Genomic DNA, 20,000 nt, shown 5'->3' on the forward strand with positions numbered 1-20,000 from the left:
TACAACAAAGGAGACCCTGAACTGTTGAGCAGCTGGAATCCTCTATCAGGCCAGAATGGGACCACATTTCACTTTCAAAACTCCAGAAACTGGTCTCCTCAGTTCCCAAAGGTTTCCAGAGTGTTGTTAAAAGAAGAGTTGATGCAGCTCAGTGGTGAACATGATCCTGGAACAACTTTATAGAGACGTGTTGCTGACATCAGATTCAAAATGAGAAGATATTTAATAAAACAATAATATCTCAGTTTCTACATTTGATATGTTGTCTTTGGTCTATTTGTAATTGAATATGAGTTTATATGTTTTGCAAACCATTGTATTCTGTTTTTATTTACATTTTACACAGTCCAAACTTTTTTGTAATTGGGATTGTTAATGTATTTCTCGTCAGCTGTTTGTTGGAGAATGATGGATGATGATATTAGTTTAAAGCACAGAAACCTTGAACACTGTTGTCATCTTCTCTGCAGGAGCTCCTGGCCGAGCCGTGCTGCCAACACCAGGAAACACTGCAGCTTTCCGTGCTGCTCTGTGGACCAACCTGGAGAAACTGATGGACCAGATCTGTGCTGCATGCAGACAGGTACTCAGAGCAGCAGCTGACTGTTCAGCAGAGTGCTGAATAAAACAGGAGAAAACAAACAGCGCTGCAGTCGGCCGGATGAATCATGTATGACGTGATCTGTGCTGCGTGTGTTTCAGGTGCAGCACCTGCAGAAGGTCCTGACGAAGAAGAGAGACCCCGTCACTCACGTGTGCTTCATCGATGAGATCATCAAGGTGGGTGGGCTTCGCTGCTGCTCTGGTTTTGATGTCATAGTGAAGAAACGGTTTACCGGACCTCCGTGGCTGCTACTGCACCTGAATCTCTGACCTACCTACAGTCAGTTGGGTTGCATTATGGGTAATATAGGTTCCGGGTTTTGACAATGAAAAAGAAAGCATGGAAAACACTTTATTTCAGGTTGTGCTAAAGACACTCAGATACATTTTCTTATATTCATAGTGAGTCCAACAGAGTTTAACGACATGAGACATGCTGTGTTCGAAACGATGTACCTTCGAACTAACACTTACTGCTTTGAGTGCATGAATGTGTTCACACTGCCAACTATAGAAAGGTGCAGTGCACTACAAGCACCAGGATGATGCACTGAAAACAATCCAGAAACTGAGTGTGAAACTTGGGACACTTTCCAGACTCAACAACTCAAAGTGCAGCTGCTCCTGAACGCCTCCTTGAAGTGTTTATTTCTCACTAAGTAGCACCACACTGCTGCTGGACAGAAGAATCAGTGTGTTTATTGTGTGTTAACCAGAGGGCACAAAAACATGTTGACTTCTGAGTAGAGGCATTAAAGCTGCAGAAATTTTGGCAGGCGATGCATTCAAAGACTACGGTTATTTTCAGTAAGAGCAAACAGCAGTGTGCCATGTGAAACAACACTACCCTGCGGAAATGTGAGTACTAATGTCAAAGGACCTGATTTACTAAGATCTCTAATAAAGGGTACTAAATTGCATGCTTATTCCAAAAGTTTGCACATTTATTTTGCACCCGTTTTGCGGGTGATTTACGACAAGTAACTGCGTCACTGATATCAGCTGCAAATCGCTGTATTTAAATGAGGTGTTTTTGTTAAAGTGATTCCAGCCTTGAAAAAACAGAACAACAGCAGAAGGAAAAGGACATTTTAAATTAAGAAATATAAATATAACATCAAGAAAACACTGTATGGAAGATTATCAGCAAAAGAGTCAATGTGGGAAAAACAAAAAGACAGCTCCCCTGAAGAACAGGACAGATATCCCAGCAGAGATACCTACAGTACGCTGTTGGCTGGAAATCAGCATTCGGTTCATTCAATAACTCTAAAATTTCACCTCTGGACAGACGACATGTCTGAATAATTTCTACTTTTGACATCAGAAATGTTTAACGGGCGTAAAATCTCGTTCTCTACGTATTCTTTGGTTTCCTGCGTCTCCTTCACAATAAGACCAGCGTCTCTCCTGATGTTCACCTGACCTTCAGTCGGACTAAAATACACAACAATCACTTCTCCTATATTTACTTATATTCAGTAAATATCATTACAGATGTTAAATTCATCTATTTTCAGTATTTTACATGTTCAAGTAGAAACGCCCAATATTACATATGTATTCAGAAAAACATGCAGAATGGACACCGTGTTAAATATCACATTTGAAAGACGCCTTCATCACTGCACATCATCAGTACATCAGCTGGGACTTTATTTGCAGGTGGTGTGAAGTTATTTTGTGATTTTACACACGCAGACCTTAAGTGAATCAGACCCTGAGAGTACTGTATGTTAGTGTACTAAGGGAAGGAAGTACATCATTTGAAACACAGCCATGGTCTCTCAGGTAGGACCCTGCTGTGTTACTAACCCTTCGCTGCAGATCAACAAGAAGCAACAGTTCAGGAAACAACAAACGGTTCCCCACGACAAAAATGCACCTTTAGAAAATACTGTGTTGAAGCCCTCAGTTTGACTGAACAAGGACTGTGGAGCCATCTATTACATTACAAATGTACAAGAAAATGTTGTCTTTACATCCTGTGTGGAGTCCAGGTGGAGTGATGATCGTGAACAATAATTATTTCAGAAGACAGAAAACAAAGAAACCTTTAAAAAAACAGCTCCGGCTCCCCGGCCCGCTTTCTTAACCACCAGTCGCAGTAGTATCAATAGTAATCACAGCATCATCAGCGTCTCACCTCCACACAAACCTCCTCGTACAAATCGGAGCGGAAGGCTGTTACTATGGAAACAAAGCTCTCGCCAATTACGCGGAGCTGGAATTGTGAGTTGGAGACCTAATGACATGTCTAAATGCAAGGCTCCTCAGCAGTGCAGCTGCGGCGTCGTTTTCACCGTCACTGACAGAAAGCTGAAGCGATGCTCGGTCAGCAGGTCTGAGAGCAGAAGCCAGATATTCTCATGACGAACCTCCTCCATCCTCAGGCCTTTTTCTGCACAGTTGCAAGCTCTCCTGCTGCACGTTTTCTCCTTCGTTCCAGGATCGTTTGTTTTCTCCTCCCCTCAATCACAGTTTCTTCATGTGACAACAATTAACTGACACCCACTCGTTCTGCGTGGACACAAAATCTATTCTATTGAAAGCTCAGTTTAAGTGTTGGTGGTTGGAGATGATCAACAGACCCTCATTCAGTTATTCCTCCAGGTGGGATTATTGTACCTCCCTTCGTTCAGCAGGATGCTGCAGCCAGGTCGTTAACCTGCTCCAACAGATGAGACTGTTTCTCTTCTGGTTCCCTCAGCTCTACAATTCATTTTCTCGTATGTCACTGCTGGTTTTTCAACCTCAGTGTGCTCCTGCTGGTATCTCTGATTTGTTAAGACTCTACTCAAGTCTACTTAGTAGTCTAAACACTACATGAGATGTGGCCTCAGGTGTGGGTTCCTCATCTGTAACGTATGATTCATTAAGTCAGAACCACAGACTGGATATTAAAGTGTTCATAGCGTATGGAAAATGGTTCCGATGCAGAAGTGTCTTCAGCTGCAATACCACAGAGTGCCACTAGAGGTCGGCTCCAAAAAGCCTCCAGGCTTTTAAAATGGAAATATAAAGATTTAAATAAACACAAATATAAAGATTACAAACATTCTGCTGGTGCTTCAATAAAGGAATTCTATTGTTGTTTTCCCATTTTGACACAAAGATTTAATTTTTATTGCAAATGCATATTGGTTCCAAATATCAGTTATGAGTCTCATTGATTACCAATAATCAGCATTATTATTGGCCCTTATAAAACCATGTCGGTCGACCCCTAGTTGAAGGGTCCGCCCGGAAACACTGTTGAGGAGAAAACGTCTGGCTGCTCCCTTCTGTTTAGTTTAAGAATCTTAAGAAATAGTTTTACATCAAAAAATTTCCACAAATGCAACAGAAACAGAATCAGTTTATTACATCTTCAGAAGTGAGAAAAATGTGAAAGAAAAGTCGACATTCAGGCGACGGGAACTTCATCAGCACAACTTGTAGAAACTAAAAGAGACAAATATGAGTGATAAAATGTTTTCTATCGACTCCTGAACTGATCAGCTGGTTAGAGCCGGTTACCATGGCGACGAGGACCTCACATGATCAGTGTGTTTCTCTTCTGTCTCCATGACGACAGGATGGTCAGCCTGATATCCTCTCCACCTTCTGGACCGATGTGACCAACACTCTCAGTGATGAGTTTCACAGAGCGACTGAAGGTAAGACCGGTCCGTTTCCTGCTCTCACTCCAAACCTCTCTGGCTCTGGTCAGACCAACCTGATGCATACAGTCTCACAGTGATGTGGACCAGGACCAGATGAAGAGGAGGTTCTGGTGGACTCTGGATGTCCACAACAGATCTGTGATTTTACCTGAAATTCAACATCTGAATAACAAGAATAAATAAACTCATCTGCTGCATATGTGATCCGTTCAGGAAACAGTTTTCTAATCGAGTAATGCACATATTTACTGTATGTAGCCTAAATCATCTGGTAACCATGGTAACACATGAGCATTATCACAGTGCACGGATTTTTTTTTTCCTGATCAAACAGACAGTCAGAAGCAGTTAAACTGCAGTCTGTGTTGCTCTATGTACTTCAGCACTTCATTTTTACATTTTATTTGTGTGATAATGGAAGTCGGTAGGACTTCATGTTTTCTCCTCTTGGTTCATTACTCAGAAGTTAACCCCAACTCAAACTGAAATGCAACATGTATAGTTTTTTATTTGGTTTTAACCACAGTCTGTTTATATAAATGGATGTAGCTTCTGAAAAATGGTTCTGATCCAGAAGTGTCTTCAGCTGCAATACCAGCGAGTGCCACTAGAGGTCGGCTCCAAAAAGCCTCCGGCTCCATAGACTCCCATTCAACTTCTCTCATCAAATCCAAAGTGAATAAAATGTGTCCATCAGTTATCTCGGTGTTGTTAGCTAAAGTCACTCCTTCTTATTAGTTTTCTGGAGGTCCATCTGAAAATAATCCCTCATTCATTAGAAAAGAAGATTCAAGAAGACCTGGTTTTTGGACACAAAAACTGTGGTGGTTTTGTGGTGACATGTCGGATTGTGCTGCTGTTTGAGGAAGTTGTACTTCTCAATAATGGACACTTTCCAAGTGACGATGAAGCTTTTTTTTTTCTTTCATATTACATTGAGGTTGTATTTTGCTCTTATTTTCCACAGGTCTTTTCTCTGCTTGAATCAAAGCTCTTCCTGTTTCCTGTTTCTCTTTTACTCTTCATCGATCCTCCCATGCTGTTGATTATAATGATGTCATTATTCCCTCTCTGACTGTCTCCTCCAGCTCCACTTGTCTTTATTCAGTCTCTTCCTGTTCAGATCAGTTTTATTATTTCACTCAGGTAGAAATTAAAGTGTCACAGCATCAGCAGTAGATCAGTTATAACAGTGGATACCGAACTATATGCGTACTATATATATTCTATAATATCAGAGATATATGGACCAAGGAAGTCGATATATTTTTCATTTTGTTCTCTTTCTCACGTCCGTCATCACCATCACTGAGGGACGGACTGTCTCATCATGTGAGAGGACATCTTCTGTCCACTTCTCACTTATTTCCAGCCGTCTCTCTCCTCTGCTCTCCTCTGCTCTCCTCCTCCTTTTAGTTTCCAGCTGACTGAAATCCAACATGATGTTCAGCAGAAGATAAAAAAGAATTTAATCACCGATAGAGACTGAACTCAAAAGCAGACATTTTTTATTAAAAGACTGTGAGCGCGGCAGAATCGGTGAGAATAATGTACAACCCCGTTTCAAAATAAAGTTTGGATGCGATGTAAAATGTAAATAAAAACAATGCCATGATTTGCAAATCATGTAAACCCATTTTTGATTGTTGCTAAGCTAGGCTAATCATGTCCTCATCAAATCCAAAGTGAATAAAATGTGTCCATCAGTTATCTCGGTGTTGTTAGCTAAAGTCACTCCTTCTTATTAGTTTTCTGGAGGTCCATCTGAAAATAATCCCTCATTCATTAGAAAAGAAGATTCAAGAAGACCTGTTTTTGGGGGCGTGTCTGTTTGATTGACAGGCCTGTGGTGCAGTCAGGTTACAGCTATCGGTGGGCGGGACGTAGTATCGTCAGGTTTCCAATCAGATCGGTCAGATCCACCGCTGGCTCCTCCCCCAGCTCGTCCAAATATGGTCACTTCCTGCTTCAAACCGCTCTGAACTAGCAAAGATGGTGACGGACAGAATCTGAACTGGAGGATTCATAACGTTCACAAACCAACGATGACATCACTGATGGATGATGACATCACTGATGGTGGATGACATCACTGATGGTTGATGGTTGGTTCTGATTCCAGCTCTGTAATGATGCACACATTTCAATCCTCTCATCTCACTGAGAGTCTGGAAACAGTCACGGTCCTGTTGTTCATGACAAGTTGTCTGTAGGATATAAAAAGCTCTAAAATGTCCACAGCTTTCCATTTGAACGTCTCACTGCTCCCGTGGTGTGTTTCTTTCTGTCTGCAGCCTCGTCCTTCCTGAAGCAGGCCTTTGAAGGAGAGTATCCTAAACTGCTGCGGCTCTACAATGAGCTGTGGCGCCGCTTGCAGCAGTACAGCGCCAGCCTGCAGGGGGCGCTGACGAGCAGCGGAGGGCTGGACAAGTCTCTGGACATCAGCGCTGCGGAGACGGACAACCAGGACCTGTTCATACACGGGAAACAGGACTACAAGTGAGCGCACAGCAACACAGTCGGAGTCTGTGTGATCACACCAGAGGTTTCTGTTCGCCGTCAATCAGGCTGGACTAGTTTAGTTTGAACATGTTGTTGTTGTGTTTGTTTCGAGTCACACGAGTGACACGTTCAGTTAGAAGTGAACATGCAGAGTAAAACCTGTAAAAGAGGTTTGGTCACCTGCGATCCTGCAGGTCGGAGCTTTCTGCAGTGTTGAGGTCAGACTGCATTTAGTTTCATCCCTTCACTCAACTTAGCTGAGTGTGATGGACTCTTTCTGTCTCAGCTTTGCTGAAACATCACTTCAAATATCAAAAAACAGACTGAAACAGCTTCATTTCTGATTTTATTCTTTCTGCTGGTAATTTAGCTGTTGATGCTAGTTTTGATATTTTGTCAAAAAAAAAATTGTTTTTTGTCACATTTTATATATATATTCATATTTGACGACCCACTTTCATATCTTCCAAGCATGTTGAGGCTCCAGCTGTTACCATGGTTACAGGTGTAATTCTGGTCTTTGTCGCGGTTAATGAGAAAGTCCAGTTAAAGTTAACATTTCTAAAAACTGTGTGAACACAACCGCTGTCTCTCTGTCTGTCTCTCTGTCTGTCTCTCTGTCTGTCCTGCTCACCTAGCATTAGCATTAGCAGCTAGCTGCTCTCATTCAGAAGGTGGTTCACATGTTCACTACATTCCTGTTTCCTGTCCTGCAACATGAATACAGAGATATTTCTTTCGTGAACATTTAGATGGAACGGAGGCAGCGAGTTTTTCCTCCTCCACTCTCACCAGCATTTCACTGCCTGCAACTTCTTTCTGTTCCCCAAAAATTTGACACCAAATTTGAGTTTTCTGTTCAAGTTACAGGTCAATGTTCAAATCACAGAAACTCACTAGTGGTCAGAAAAACGTGTATGATGAGATGAGATGACATGACATGAGATATAATCAGATGAGCTATGAGATGATGTGATGAGATATGAGATATGATGAGATATAAGATATATGAAATGATATGATGAGATTATGATATGAGATGCTATGATGAGATGAGATGATATGATGAGATGATATGAGATATGATGAGATGAGATGTGATGAGATAATATGAGATATGAGATATGATGTGATTAGATGATATGATGAGATATGAGATATGATGAGATGAGTTGATATGATGTGATCAGATGAGATATGAGATGTAGAGATATGATGAGATATGAGATGAGATGGAGATGAGATGATATGATGAGATATGAGATGTGATGAGATATGAGATGATATGATGAGATGTGATGAGATGATATGAGATGAGATATGAGATGCGATGAGATGATATGATGAGCTATGAGATGATGTGATGAGATATGAGATATGATGAGATATAAGATATATGAAATGATATGATGAGATTATGATGAGATGCTATGATGAGATGAGATGAGATGATGAGATTATATGAGATATGAGATGATATGATGAGATGAGATGAGATATGAGATGTAGAGATATGATGAGATATGAGATGAGATGATATGAGGAGATATGAGATGAGATGATATGATGAGATATGAGATGTGATGAGATATGAGATGATATGATGAGATGTGATGAGATGAGATGAAATTAGATGATGAGATATGAGATGTGATGAGATGATATGATGAGCTATGCGATGTGATGAGATATGAGATGATATGATGAGATGTGATGAGATGATATGATGAGATATGAGATGTGATGAGATATGATGAGATGTGATGAGATGAGATGATATGAGATGATGAGATATGAGATGTGATGAGATGATATGATGAGATGTGATGAGATGGTATGATGAGATATGAGATGTGATGAGATATGAGATGATATGATGAGATGAGATGATGAGATGAGATATGAGATGTGATGAGATGATATGATGAGATATGAGATGTGATGAGATATGAGATGATTAGATATGATGAGATATGAGATGAGATATGAAATATGTTGAGATGTGATGAGATGATGAGATATGATGAGATATGAGATGATATGATGAGATGAGATGAGACATGATGAGATGAGATGTGATGAGATGGGATATGATGATATGAGATGAGATATGATGAGATATAAGATGATGAGATATGATGGGATGAGATGTGATGAGATGAGATATGATGATATGAGATGAGATATGATGAGATATAAGATGATGAGATATGATCAGATGAAATGAGATAAGACTTTGTTTGTCCAACAGTGGGAAAATGTAGTCGTCACAACATCTCAAGAATACAGGTAGGAAAAAGAAAAGTAGACAAAATTACAAATATGCAAGCCATAAAAAAGAATAGAATAAAATTTAGAAATTTAAAAAAATTAAAAACCAAAGTATAAATACATACACACAAGTAATATACACAAAATAAATAAATACACCTCGATATGTACAGTGAATGTAAAGAAAAACATCATTATTGCATGGAGGTGATGAAAAGTGTTTTGTTAATTGTACATTTCCAGGATATATTGTATATTACACAGAAATTACACATCAGTGATGTGCATAGGGTACATAAATATATATAATACAGTATAGTATAGTATAAATGTACAGAAAAAATAAATATAGTATAAATGTAAGAGGTATATATTTGTGTGTATATATATATATATATTTATAAGTAGTAACAATATTCTATTAGATATTATATAAAATATAATAAATATGCAAGTACCTGATATTTGACTCAAAAAGTAGTGATGGTGAAATAAATAAATAAAGATTCACTGCTCCAATAAACTTCTCAGATATATCATCCAGATATCCCATTAAATCCTGTTCCTGCTTCTGAAACTGTCACTCATTAAACTTCAACTACAGTCGTAGTAGGAGAGTGAAGAAGTCCTTATTGTGTGCGCACACACACACACACACACACATCCCCGTCAGTTATCCTGCAAAACAAACGTTACAGAAGGTTTTAATGCAGCACGACAGACACACAACTCCATCTTAGGAGAGACGAGTCATGTGACCTCATAGCTGGATCTCTTCTGTCTCAACTCTTATTGGATAATGATGATGAATACAGTGGACACACACACACACACACACACACACACACACACACACACACACGTCTGCAGTGAATAGTAATAGGATGAGACATGGTGGCATTTTGCTTCCTCTTGTGTCTCCAGTATAACTGCTCCATTAATAAATGTCAGCACAAATATTGGAGACAATTAGAGGACATTATGTCCACCAGAGACAGAGGACGGATTTCTGTTGTCATAACATCATGACAGATCTGAAATGGAGCCGTTTTAAAGGATAAACTTCCACATCAGTCAGAATGCTTCCTCAAACATTTCTGACCTGTAAATACTTCAACAACACAATAATCATGTCTCTTTGTTTCTGACTGTGTTTCTCTCTTCATGTGTGTGTGTGTGTGTGTGTGTGTCTCTGTGTGTGTGTGTGTGTGTGTGTGTGTGTGTGTGTGTGTGTGTGTGTGTGTAGTCCAGAGAAGTCTCTGAAGGACTCACTCCATCCCTACGAGTCAGCGTATCTGTCCAAGTCTCTGTCCCGTCTGTTTGATCCCATCAACCTGGTGTTTCCTCTCGGAGGTCGCAACCCTCCATCCAACGACGAGCTGGACAGCATCATCAAGACCATCAGCAGGTACACAACACAACACAACACAACACAACACAACACCATCAGCAGGTACACAACACAACACAACACAACACAACACCATCAGCAGGTACACAACACAACACAACACAACACAACACCATCAGCAGGTACACAACACAACACAACACAACACAACACCATCAGCAGGTACACAACACAACACAACACAACACAACACCATCAGCAGGTACACAACACAACACAACACAACACAACACCATCAGCAGGTACACAACACAACACAACACAACACAACACAACACAACACCATCAGCAGGTACACAACACAACACAACACAACACAACACAACACCATCAGCAGGTACACAACACAACACAACACAACACAACACAACACAACACAACACCATCAGCAGGTACACAACACAACACAACACAACACAACACAACACAACACCATCAGCAGGTACACAACACAACACAACACAACACAACACCATCAGCAGGTACACAACACAACACAACACAACACCATCAGCAGGTACACAACACAACACAACACCATCAGCAGGTACACAACACAACACAACACAACACCATCAGCAGGTACACAACACAACACAACACCATCAGCAGGTACACAACACAACACAACACAACACCATCAGCAGGTACACAACACAACACAACACAACACCATCAGCAGGTACACAACACAACACAACACAACACAACACCATCAGCAGGTACACAACACAACACAACACCATCAGCAGGTACACAACACAACACAACACAACACAACACCATCAGCAGGTACACAACACAACACCATCAGCAGGTACACAACACAACACAACACAACACCATCAGCAGGTACACAACACAACACAACACCATCAGCAGGTACACAACACAACGCAACACCATCAGCAGGTACACAACACAACACAACGCAACACCATCAGCAGGTACACAACACAACGCAACGCAACACCATCAGCAGGTACACAACACAACGCAACACCATCAGCAGGTACACAACACAACACAACGCAACACCATCAGCAGGTACACAACACAACACAACGCAGCGCAACACCATCAGCAGGTACACAACACAACACAACGCAACACCATCAGCAGGTACACAACACAACACCATCAGCAGGTACACAACACAACACAACACCATCAGCAGGTACACAACACAACGCAGCACAACACCATCAGCAGGTACACAACACAACACAACGCAGCGCAACACCATCAGCAGGTACACAACACAATACAACGCAGCGCAACACCATCAGCAGGTACACAACACAACACCATCAGCAGGTACACAACACAACACAACACCATCAGCAGGTACACAACACAACACAACGCAGCGCAACACCATCAGCAGGTACACAACACAACACAACGCAGCGCAACACCATCAGCAGGTACACAACACAACACAGCGCAACACCATCAGCAGGTACACAACACAACACCATCAGCAGGTACACAACACAACACAACGCAGCGCAACACCATCAGCAGGTACACAACACAACACAACGCAGCGCAACACCATCAGCAGGTACACAACACAATACAACGCAGCGCAACACCATCAGCAGGTACACAACACAACACAACGCAACACCATCAGCAGGTACACAACACAACACAACGCAACACCATCAGCAGGTACGAAACACAATGCAACGCAACACAATGCAACGCAACACAAAGCAACACAATAGAACACAAAGCAACACAATGCAACACAAAGCAACACAATGCAACACAATGCAACACAAAGCAACACAATGCAACGCAACACAATGCAACGCAACACAAAGCAACACAATGCAACACAACACAATGCAATGCAACACAAAGCAACACAACGCAACCCAATGCAACACCATCAGCAGGTATGCAACACAACGCAACACAACGCAATGCAACACAAAGCAACACAACGCAACACAACACCATCAGCAGGTATGCAACACAACGCAACACAACCCAACGCAACACCATCAGCAGGTATGCAACACAACGCAACACAACACAACGCAACACCATCAGCAGGTACGCAACACAACACAACGCAACACCATCAGCAGGTACACAACACAACACAACACAACGCAATGCAACGCAGCGCAACACCATCAGCAGGTACACAACACAACGCAACACAATGCAACACAAAAAAGCAACACAACGCAACACCATCAGCAGGTACGCAACACAACACAACGCAACACCATCAGCAGGTACGCAACACAATGCAACACAACACAATGCAATGCAACACGACGCAACACAATGCAACGCAACACAATGCAACGCAACACAACGCAACACAATGCAACACAGTGCAACGCAACACCATCAGCAGGTACACAACACAACACCATCAGCAGGTACACAACACAACACAACACAACACCATCAGCAGGTACACAACACAACGCAACACCATCAGCAGGTACACAACACAACACAACGCAACACCATCAGCAGGTACACAACACAACGCAACGCAACACCATCAGCAGGTACACAACACAACGCAACACCATCAGCAGGTACACAACACAACACAACGCAACACCATCAGCAGGAACACAACACAACGCAGCGCAACACCATCAGCAGGTACACAACACAACACAACGCAGCGCAACACCATCAGCAGGTACACAACACAACACCATCAGCAGGTACACAACACAACACAACACAACACCATCAGCAGGTACACAACACAACACAACGCAGCGCAACACCATCAGCAGGTACACAACACAACGCAGCGCAACACCATCAGCAGGTACACAACACAACACAGCGCAACACCATCAGCAGGTACACAACACAACACCATCAGCAGGTACACAACACAACACAACACCATCAGCAGGTACACAACACAATACAACGCAGCGCAACACCATCAGCAGGTACACAACACAACACAATGCAACACCATCAGCAGGTACACAACACAACGCAACACCATCAGCAGGTACGAAACACAATGCAACGCAACACAAAGCAACACAATAGAACACAAAGCAACACAATGCAACACAAAGCAACACAACACAAAGCAACACAACGCAACACAATGCAACACAAAGCAACACAATGCAACACAACGCAACACAATGCAACGCAACACAAAGCAACACAATGCAACACAACGCAAAACAACACAAACACAATGCAATGCAACACAAAGCAACACAACGCAACCCAATGCAACACCATCAGCAGATATGCAACACAACGCAACACAATGCAATGCAACACAAAGCAACACAACGCAACACAACCCAACGCAACACCATCAACAGGTATGCAACACAACGCAACACAACACAACACAACGCAACACCATCAGCAGGTACGCAACACAACACAACGCAACACCATCAGCAGGTACACAACACAACACAACACAATGCAACGCAGCGCAACACCATCAGCAGGTACGCAACACAACACAACGCAACACCATCAGCAGGTACACAACACAACGCAACACAATGCAACACAAAAAAGCAACACAACGCAACACCATCAGCAGGTACGCAACACAACACAACGCAACACCATCAGCAGGTACGCAACACAATGCAACACAATGCAACACAATGCAATGCAACACGACGCAACGCAACACAATGCAACGCAACACAACGCAACACAACGCAACGCAACACAATGCAACACAGTGCAACGCAACACCATCAGCAGGTATGCAACACAACGCAACACAATGCAACACAATGCAACACAACGCAACACCATCAGCAGGTACGCAACACAACGCAACACAATGCAACGCAACACAATGCAACACAATGCAACGCAACACCATCAGCAGGTATGCAACACAATGCAACACAACACAACACAATGCAACGCAACACAACACAATACAACGCAACACGACGCAACACAACGCAACACAACACAATACAACGCAACACAACACAACACAATGCAACGCAACACAACACAACACCAGCAGGTACGCAACACAACGCAACACAATGCAACACAATGCAATGCAGCACAACGCAACACAACACCATCAACAGGTACACAACACAACGCAACACAATGTAACAATGCAATGCAACACAACACAATGCAACACAACACAACACAATGCAACACAACGCAATGCAACACAACACAATGCAACACAACGCAACGCAACTTCTTCAGCAAGTACACAACTCACTGCCGCTCCACATAGCCGCTGGATGGTGTGTCGACATGTTGGAAGGATTTTACTTCCAGGATTTGTTTCATCCAGAGAACATTTCTATCTTTAGTTACTATAAATTTACAGCTTCCAGAGAAGTCCGTTCAGATGTGAGGACGTAGTCTGAAACTTCTGGATCCGCAGGAATCCATCAACAGTCAGTTCATGCTGCTTCAGAGTAAAAGAAGGCAGCGAACCTCCTTCAGTCCATCAGCAGTCACTGATGCTGCCAGCAGGCCGCTGGATGGAGTCCTGCTCCAACACAGCTCAGCAACTGATGAGGATCAACAGATGAAATGTGCAGCCGTCACTCATCAGGGTTTTATCTTCCTGCTGCTCCGTGCACCAGCAGTAGTCTCTGTGATCTACCCTCGATGAATGATATTCAAGCTTTGTCTTGCTGACCAGCGAGCGGATGAATACGTGGTGATGAGGTCCGTTTCCCTGAATGGACGTCCCCAAGACCGTTTGTTTGTTTCTGAAAAAAAACGTTAGAAACTGATCAGCAGGGAGCTGTTCAGTGGGACTCTTCGGTTTTAACCGGACAAACAGACACAGCAGCCTGAAATAAAACACATCTATTCTTTTTACTGGTTTCATAGAAAATGGACAGAAGTTCAAGTTTCAGTCAAATGAATGTCAGCAGGCGAGGTGCTGTTCAAACACTGCAGAAGAAAACACTTAGATGATGTCATCCAAAGAGAAATGATAGAAACCCACGTGGTGCTTCGGTGAGTTTGAGGAAGGTGACGGTGTTTTCATCACTACACACACGTGATGCGGTCGTCTGTTCAGTCGGAGCTCAACTGACATTTACAGGAAGTCACATTCATTCTGTGTGCAAATGGAAAATCTGTATAACATCCGGTGGGTGGAGATGATGGAGATGATGGAGACGTATGTGACCATAGACATGCTCTGTCCTGTGGTCCAACACGTCGTAGAGGTGAAGGACTCAGAAACACACATCATCCGGCGGCTCCGTGTCCCTGCAGTCTGGACGGCTTCCTGACAACGTATTAGTTTCTATGTAGAAGTGAGAGACTATAAGTTACTGCTACAGATTTTATTCATCCTCTCTGACATATTCTTATATTCTCAGTTGAAATGTCAACCATGGCGGAATTTGTCTCTCGTTAAAGTCAAAGCACTTTTCATTAACAAACGTCAAATCGAGATGATGGCACAGTGATGAGAAAAGCAGCATGAAGGAGACAAAAACATTTAAAAACAGCTGAGTTCGTGTCTGGTGCACATTGAAGGCTTTTCCTCCGTAACTGATTCTAAAAAAGACGTAACGACAGATTGAACCCATTTTTTATATTTTTATCAAAACAACGCACATGGCAGACGTTTCGGTGAAACAGCAGGACACACACTGGGAGTTGATACTGAAGGACGTAACAGTGGTGATTCCAGGGAATTGAAACAAACACGGAGCAACGAAGCAGAAACAAACTGGATGAGGGGATGACTTCAATGAGCAGGACTTATTCTAGAAATAATGTGTTATTCATAGTTTATACTGGTCACCTGTTGGTTTCTGAAATCTGATCACAAACTGGATATAAAACTACAGACTGGATGTAAAACTACAGACTGAATATAAAACTACAGACTGAATATAAAACTACAGACTGTATATAAAACTACAGACTGGATATAAAACTACAGACTGGATATAAAACTACAGACTGGATATAAAACTACAGACTGGATATAAAACTACAGACTGGATATAAAACAGACTGGATATAAAACACAGACTGGATATACAACTACAGACTGGATATAAAACACAGGCTGGATATAAAACTACAGTCTGGATATAAAACTACAGACTGGATATAAAACCCAGGCTGGATATAAAACTACAGTCTGGATATAAAACCACAGACTGGATATAAAACTACAGACTGGATATAAAACACAGACTGGATATAAAACTACAGACTGGATATAAAACACAGACTGGATATAAAACACAGACTGAATATAAAACTACAGACTGAATATAAAACTACAGACTGAATATAAAACTACAGACTGGATATAAAACACAGACTGGATATAAAACTACAGACTGGTTATAAAACTACAGACTGGACATAAAACTACAGACTAGATATAAAACTACAGACTGAATATAAAACTACAGACTGGATATAAAACACAGACTGGATATAAAACACAGACTGGATATAAAAGAGACTCCCATTCAACTTCCATGTGACTTCCATCACTGATGGTTGATGACCTCACTGATAGTTGATGACCTCACTGATGGTTGATGACCTCACTGATGGTTGATGGTTGCTCTGACTGTAAACCTGACTGCCATTCCAGACTTGTCAATCAACCAGCCCCAAACATATCTGTGTGAGTTGTAATATGTAATGAATGATGAATTATTTCCAGAAGAACCACCAGAACACTGATCAGAAGGAGGGAATTTATCTTCTGACATAATGATGACTTGTGGAAAACATTTACTGACTTTATATTCCAAGAGAGAACTTGATGCTTTTTCAATGGTTGTCTTTTGGAGCCAGCCCCTAGTGGCCCTCAGTGGTGTTGCATTTCAGCACTTCTGCATTGGCTTCTTTTTTCAAACCGGAAACATTTTTATACAGTCTGTAGTTTCTCTTCATTATGTCCTCACTGTTCCTTTCTCACAGGATTTGAGAACATAATTGGTTCTCATATTTAACAACCATACGGGCTGAGTCATTCCAGATACAAACATGATGCGTGCTGTTAACTGCAGACACTGTATGAAGGCTGCAGGTTCTACTACATGAACAGATTTGGTTTGTTTTTGTTTGCAGTGAGCTGAATGTGGCCTCGGTGGACCCAAACCTCTCTCTGGCTGTAGCCAAGAACGCCGCCAAGACCGTCCAGCTCTTCTGTGTCAAGTCTGAACAGCTGGTGGGTACACTGATGAGTGCGTCTACCACACAGTGAAGGAGTTAATGCCGTTCAGATGGAGGTAAACCAACGTCAACACCCCCCCCTGTCTGCAGCTGTGTACTCAAGGTGATGCCAGTCAGGTGATCGGTCCACTAACGGAGGGTCAGAGGAGGAACGTGTCTGTGGTCAACTCTCTGTACCGTCTGCAGCAGGCTGTCACCAAGGTAGGAACACACCTGAACACGGTCTGTCTGATGAAGTCCAGTCACCCTGAAGGTGTGTGCTGTTGTGTAGTGTTGCAGTGTTGCAGTGTGGCTCTCCACACAGATGTGTCACTCAGTCATTTAGAGCAGCATCCTGAGAAATCACTGCAGCACTTCCAGGTTTCTGCAGCCGTTTCCACATCAGAGCTTCACATGCAGGACCCCAGAGAGCTCCATTCAGGGATCAGATGATCTCACAGGGACAGTGTGTATCCACGAGCTGCATATCAGACGGGATAGTCACAGTATTTTGGTCTAATTGATGTTCAAGATCCAGACAAACTTCTTATTAACCTTCTTTTCTGCTCTCCAACCTGAAGGCCGTTGTCTCCTGTCCATTAGAGACGAGCGCTCGCTGACAGCCGCTGCCTGCAGCAGTAATCACACAGATAATCCAGCTGCTGTCAGTCATTAAAGACCATCCACTGCTGCTCTCATTTCTCACAGTGGAGGCTTCATTTTCTGTCCACATAAATGGTTCCTCTAGTTTTATTCAGACAGAGAAGTCTTATCTGGAGTCTGGTCCTCAGAGAGAGACATATCCCTGCTGCTGTCCTCTGTGATCACGTGTTTGTTTGTCCTGCTGGATGACTGATGAGGACATGTACCATCAAATGGCAACGTAGCTTAATGAATGTCATATTTCTTTCTGTTTGTAACTTAATAAAAGCAGAAATTAATTTAAATAAAACGACCTGTTTTCCTGTTCAAGTCTAAATTCATGACCACTGAGTGGTCTTATCAATTCTCACCAATATAATGTATTACAACTCTTTCCAAAAAAGTTGGGACACTGTGTAAAATGTACATAAAATAAGAATGCAATGATTTGCAAATCATGTAAACTCATATTTAATTTCTAATAGACCAAAGACAACATAAAATGTTGAAACAAACAGAATCTCAGATTGTGATCCATCAGACCTCAGGACAGTTGTCCACTTCACCTCAGTCCATCTTCAATGATCTCGGTCCAGAGAAGGCGGCGGTGTTTCTGGATCATGTTTCTATCTGGTTTCTTCTTTGGAGAGTTTTAACCTGCATTTTTTTATTAATTTTTTTTTAAAATCAGCTGAATTGTTCAGCGTTATATGTGTCCGACAATCCAAACAATAATCATGTTATGTTTGAAGAACGGTTTGAAAAGAGTTCCCAGCTGACCTGCAGCTGTTGATGCTGACGACCCCACAGCTGCACATGAAATGAAATGCTTCCACAGCCCCCCATGTGCTTCCTGTCTCCTCGTCTCCATCCGTCCACAGCCTGCATCTGTAGTTCTCTCTGCTCGGAGTGCTTTCACACCTCCGTATAACCGGCGTCTCTGCTCTGGGTGGCGGCCTCGCCTCCGGTCCTGTAGCTCTGCAGCTATAAATGAAGCGGTAGTAACGAGGCGTGTGGACGGGAAGCTTTCTGCCATCATGATCACAACTGCTCAGGAACATCTCACTTTTACCTTTTAGAAAGCAGAATTATACACACTTATCTGTATTTCAATGTATGATACCAATCTGAACATGAACATATGTGCCTGTATATTAAAGCAATTTGGAAAAGAAGAGCCTCAATAAGCGAATAATATGAGAATAAGGAGAGTCAGACGTAGAAAGAAGAAATACAACAATACAGAAAGGTCTAACTTCATGTATGTAAAACCTGGAAAAGGTTGTTAACCTGTGTGTTAACTCTCCTGTGTGTTAACTCTCCTGTGTGTTAACTCTATTGTGTGTTAACTCTATTGTGTTAACTCTATTGTGTTAACTCTATTGTGTGTTAACTCTCCTGTGTGTTAACTCTATTGTGTGTTAACTCTATTGTGTGTTAACTCTATTGTGTGTTAACTCTATTGTGTGTTAACTCTCCTGTGTGTTAACTCTCCTGTGTGTTAACTCTATTGTGTGTTAACTCTATTGTGTTAACTCTATTGTGTTAACTCTATTGTGTGTTAACTCTCCTGTGTGTTAACTCTATTGTGTTAACTCTATTGTGTGTTAACTCTATTGTGTGTTAACTCTCCTGTGTGTTAACTCTATTGTGTTAACTCTATTGTGTGTTAACTCTATTGTGTGTTAACTCTATTGTGTGTTAACTCTCCTGTGTGTTAACTCTCCTGTGTG

At 42.0% G+C, this 20,000-nt stretch overlaps 1 protein-coding gene across 1 annotated transcript in view; it reads left to right on the forward strand.

Moving 5' to 3' along the window:
* Positions 1-20,000, forward strand: part of cog5 (component of oligomeric golgi complex 5) — an 88,137-nt gene that overhangs the window by 50,888 nt on the left and 17,249 nt on the right. Inside the window, exons 9-15 of the mRNA XM_069156353.1 lie at positions 471-583; positions 703-780; positions 4,181-4,262; positions 6,563-6,767; positions 10,288-10,449; positions 17,542-17,641; positions 17,737-17,847. Of these exons, the coding sequence (XP_069012454.1) occupies positions 471-583; positions 703-780; positions 4,181-4,262; positions 6,563-6,767; positions 10,288-10,449; positions 17,542-17,641; positions 17,737-17,847 (851 nt within the window). The remainder of the gene's footprint in view (positions 1-470; positions 584-702; positions 781-4,180; positions 4,263-6,562; positions 6,768-10,287; positions 10,450-17,541; positions 17,642-17,736; positions 17,848-20,000) is intronic.

Source organism: Embiotoca jacksoni, unplaced genomic scaffold (genome assembly GCF_022577435.1).
Source record: "Embiotoca jacksoni isolate LCO1_2020_lvr unplaced genomic scaffold, fEmbJac1.0.p SCAF_21, whole genome shotgun sequence".
NCBI classification, from domain to species: Eukaryota; Metazoa; Chordata; class Actinopteri; family Embiotocidae; genus Embiotoca; species Embiotoca jacksoni.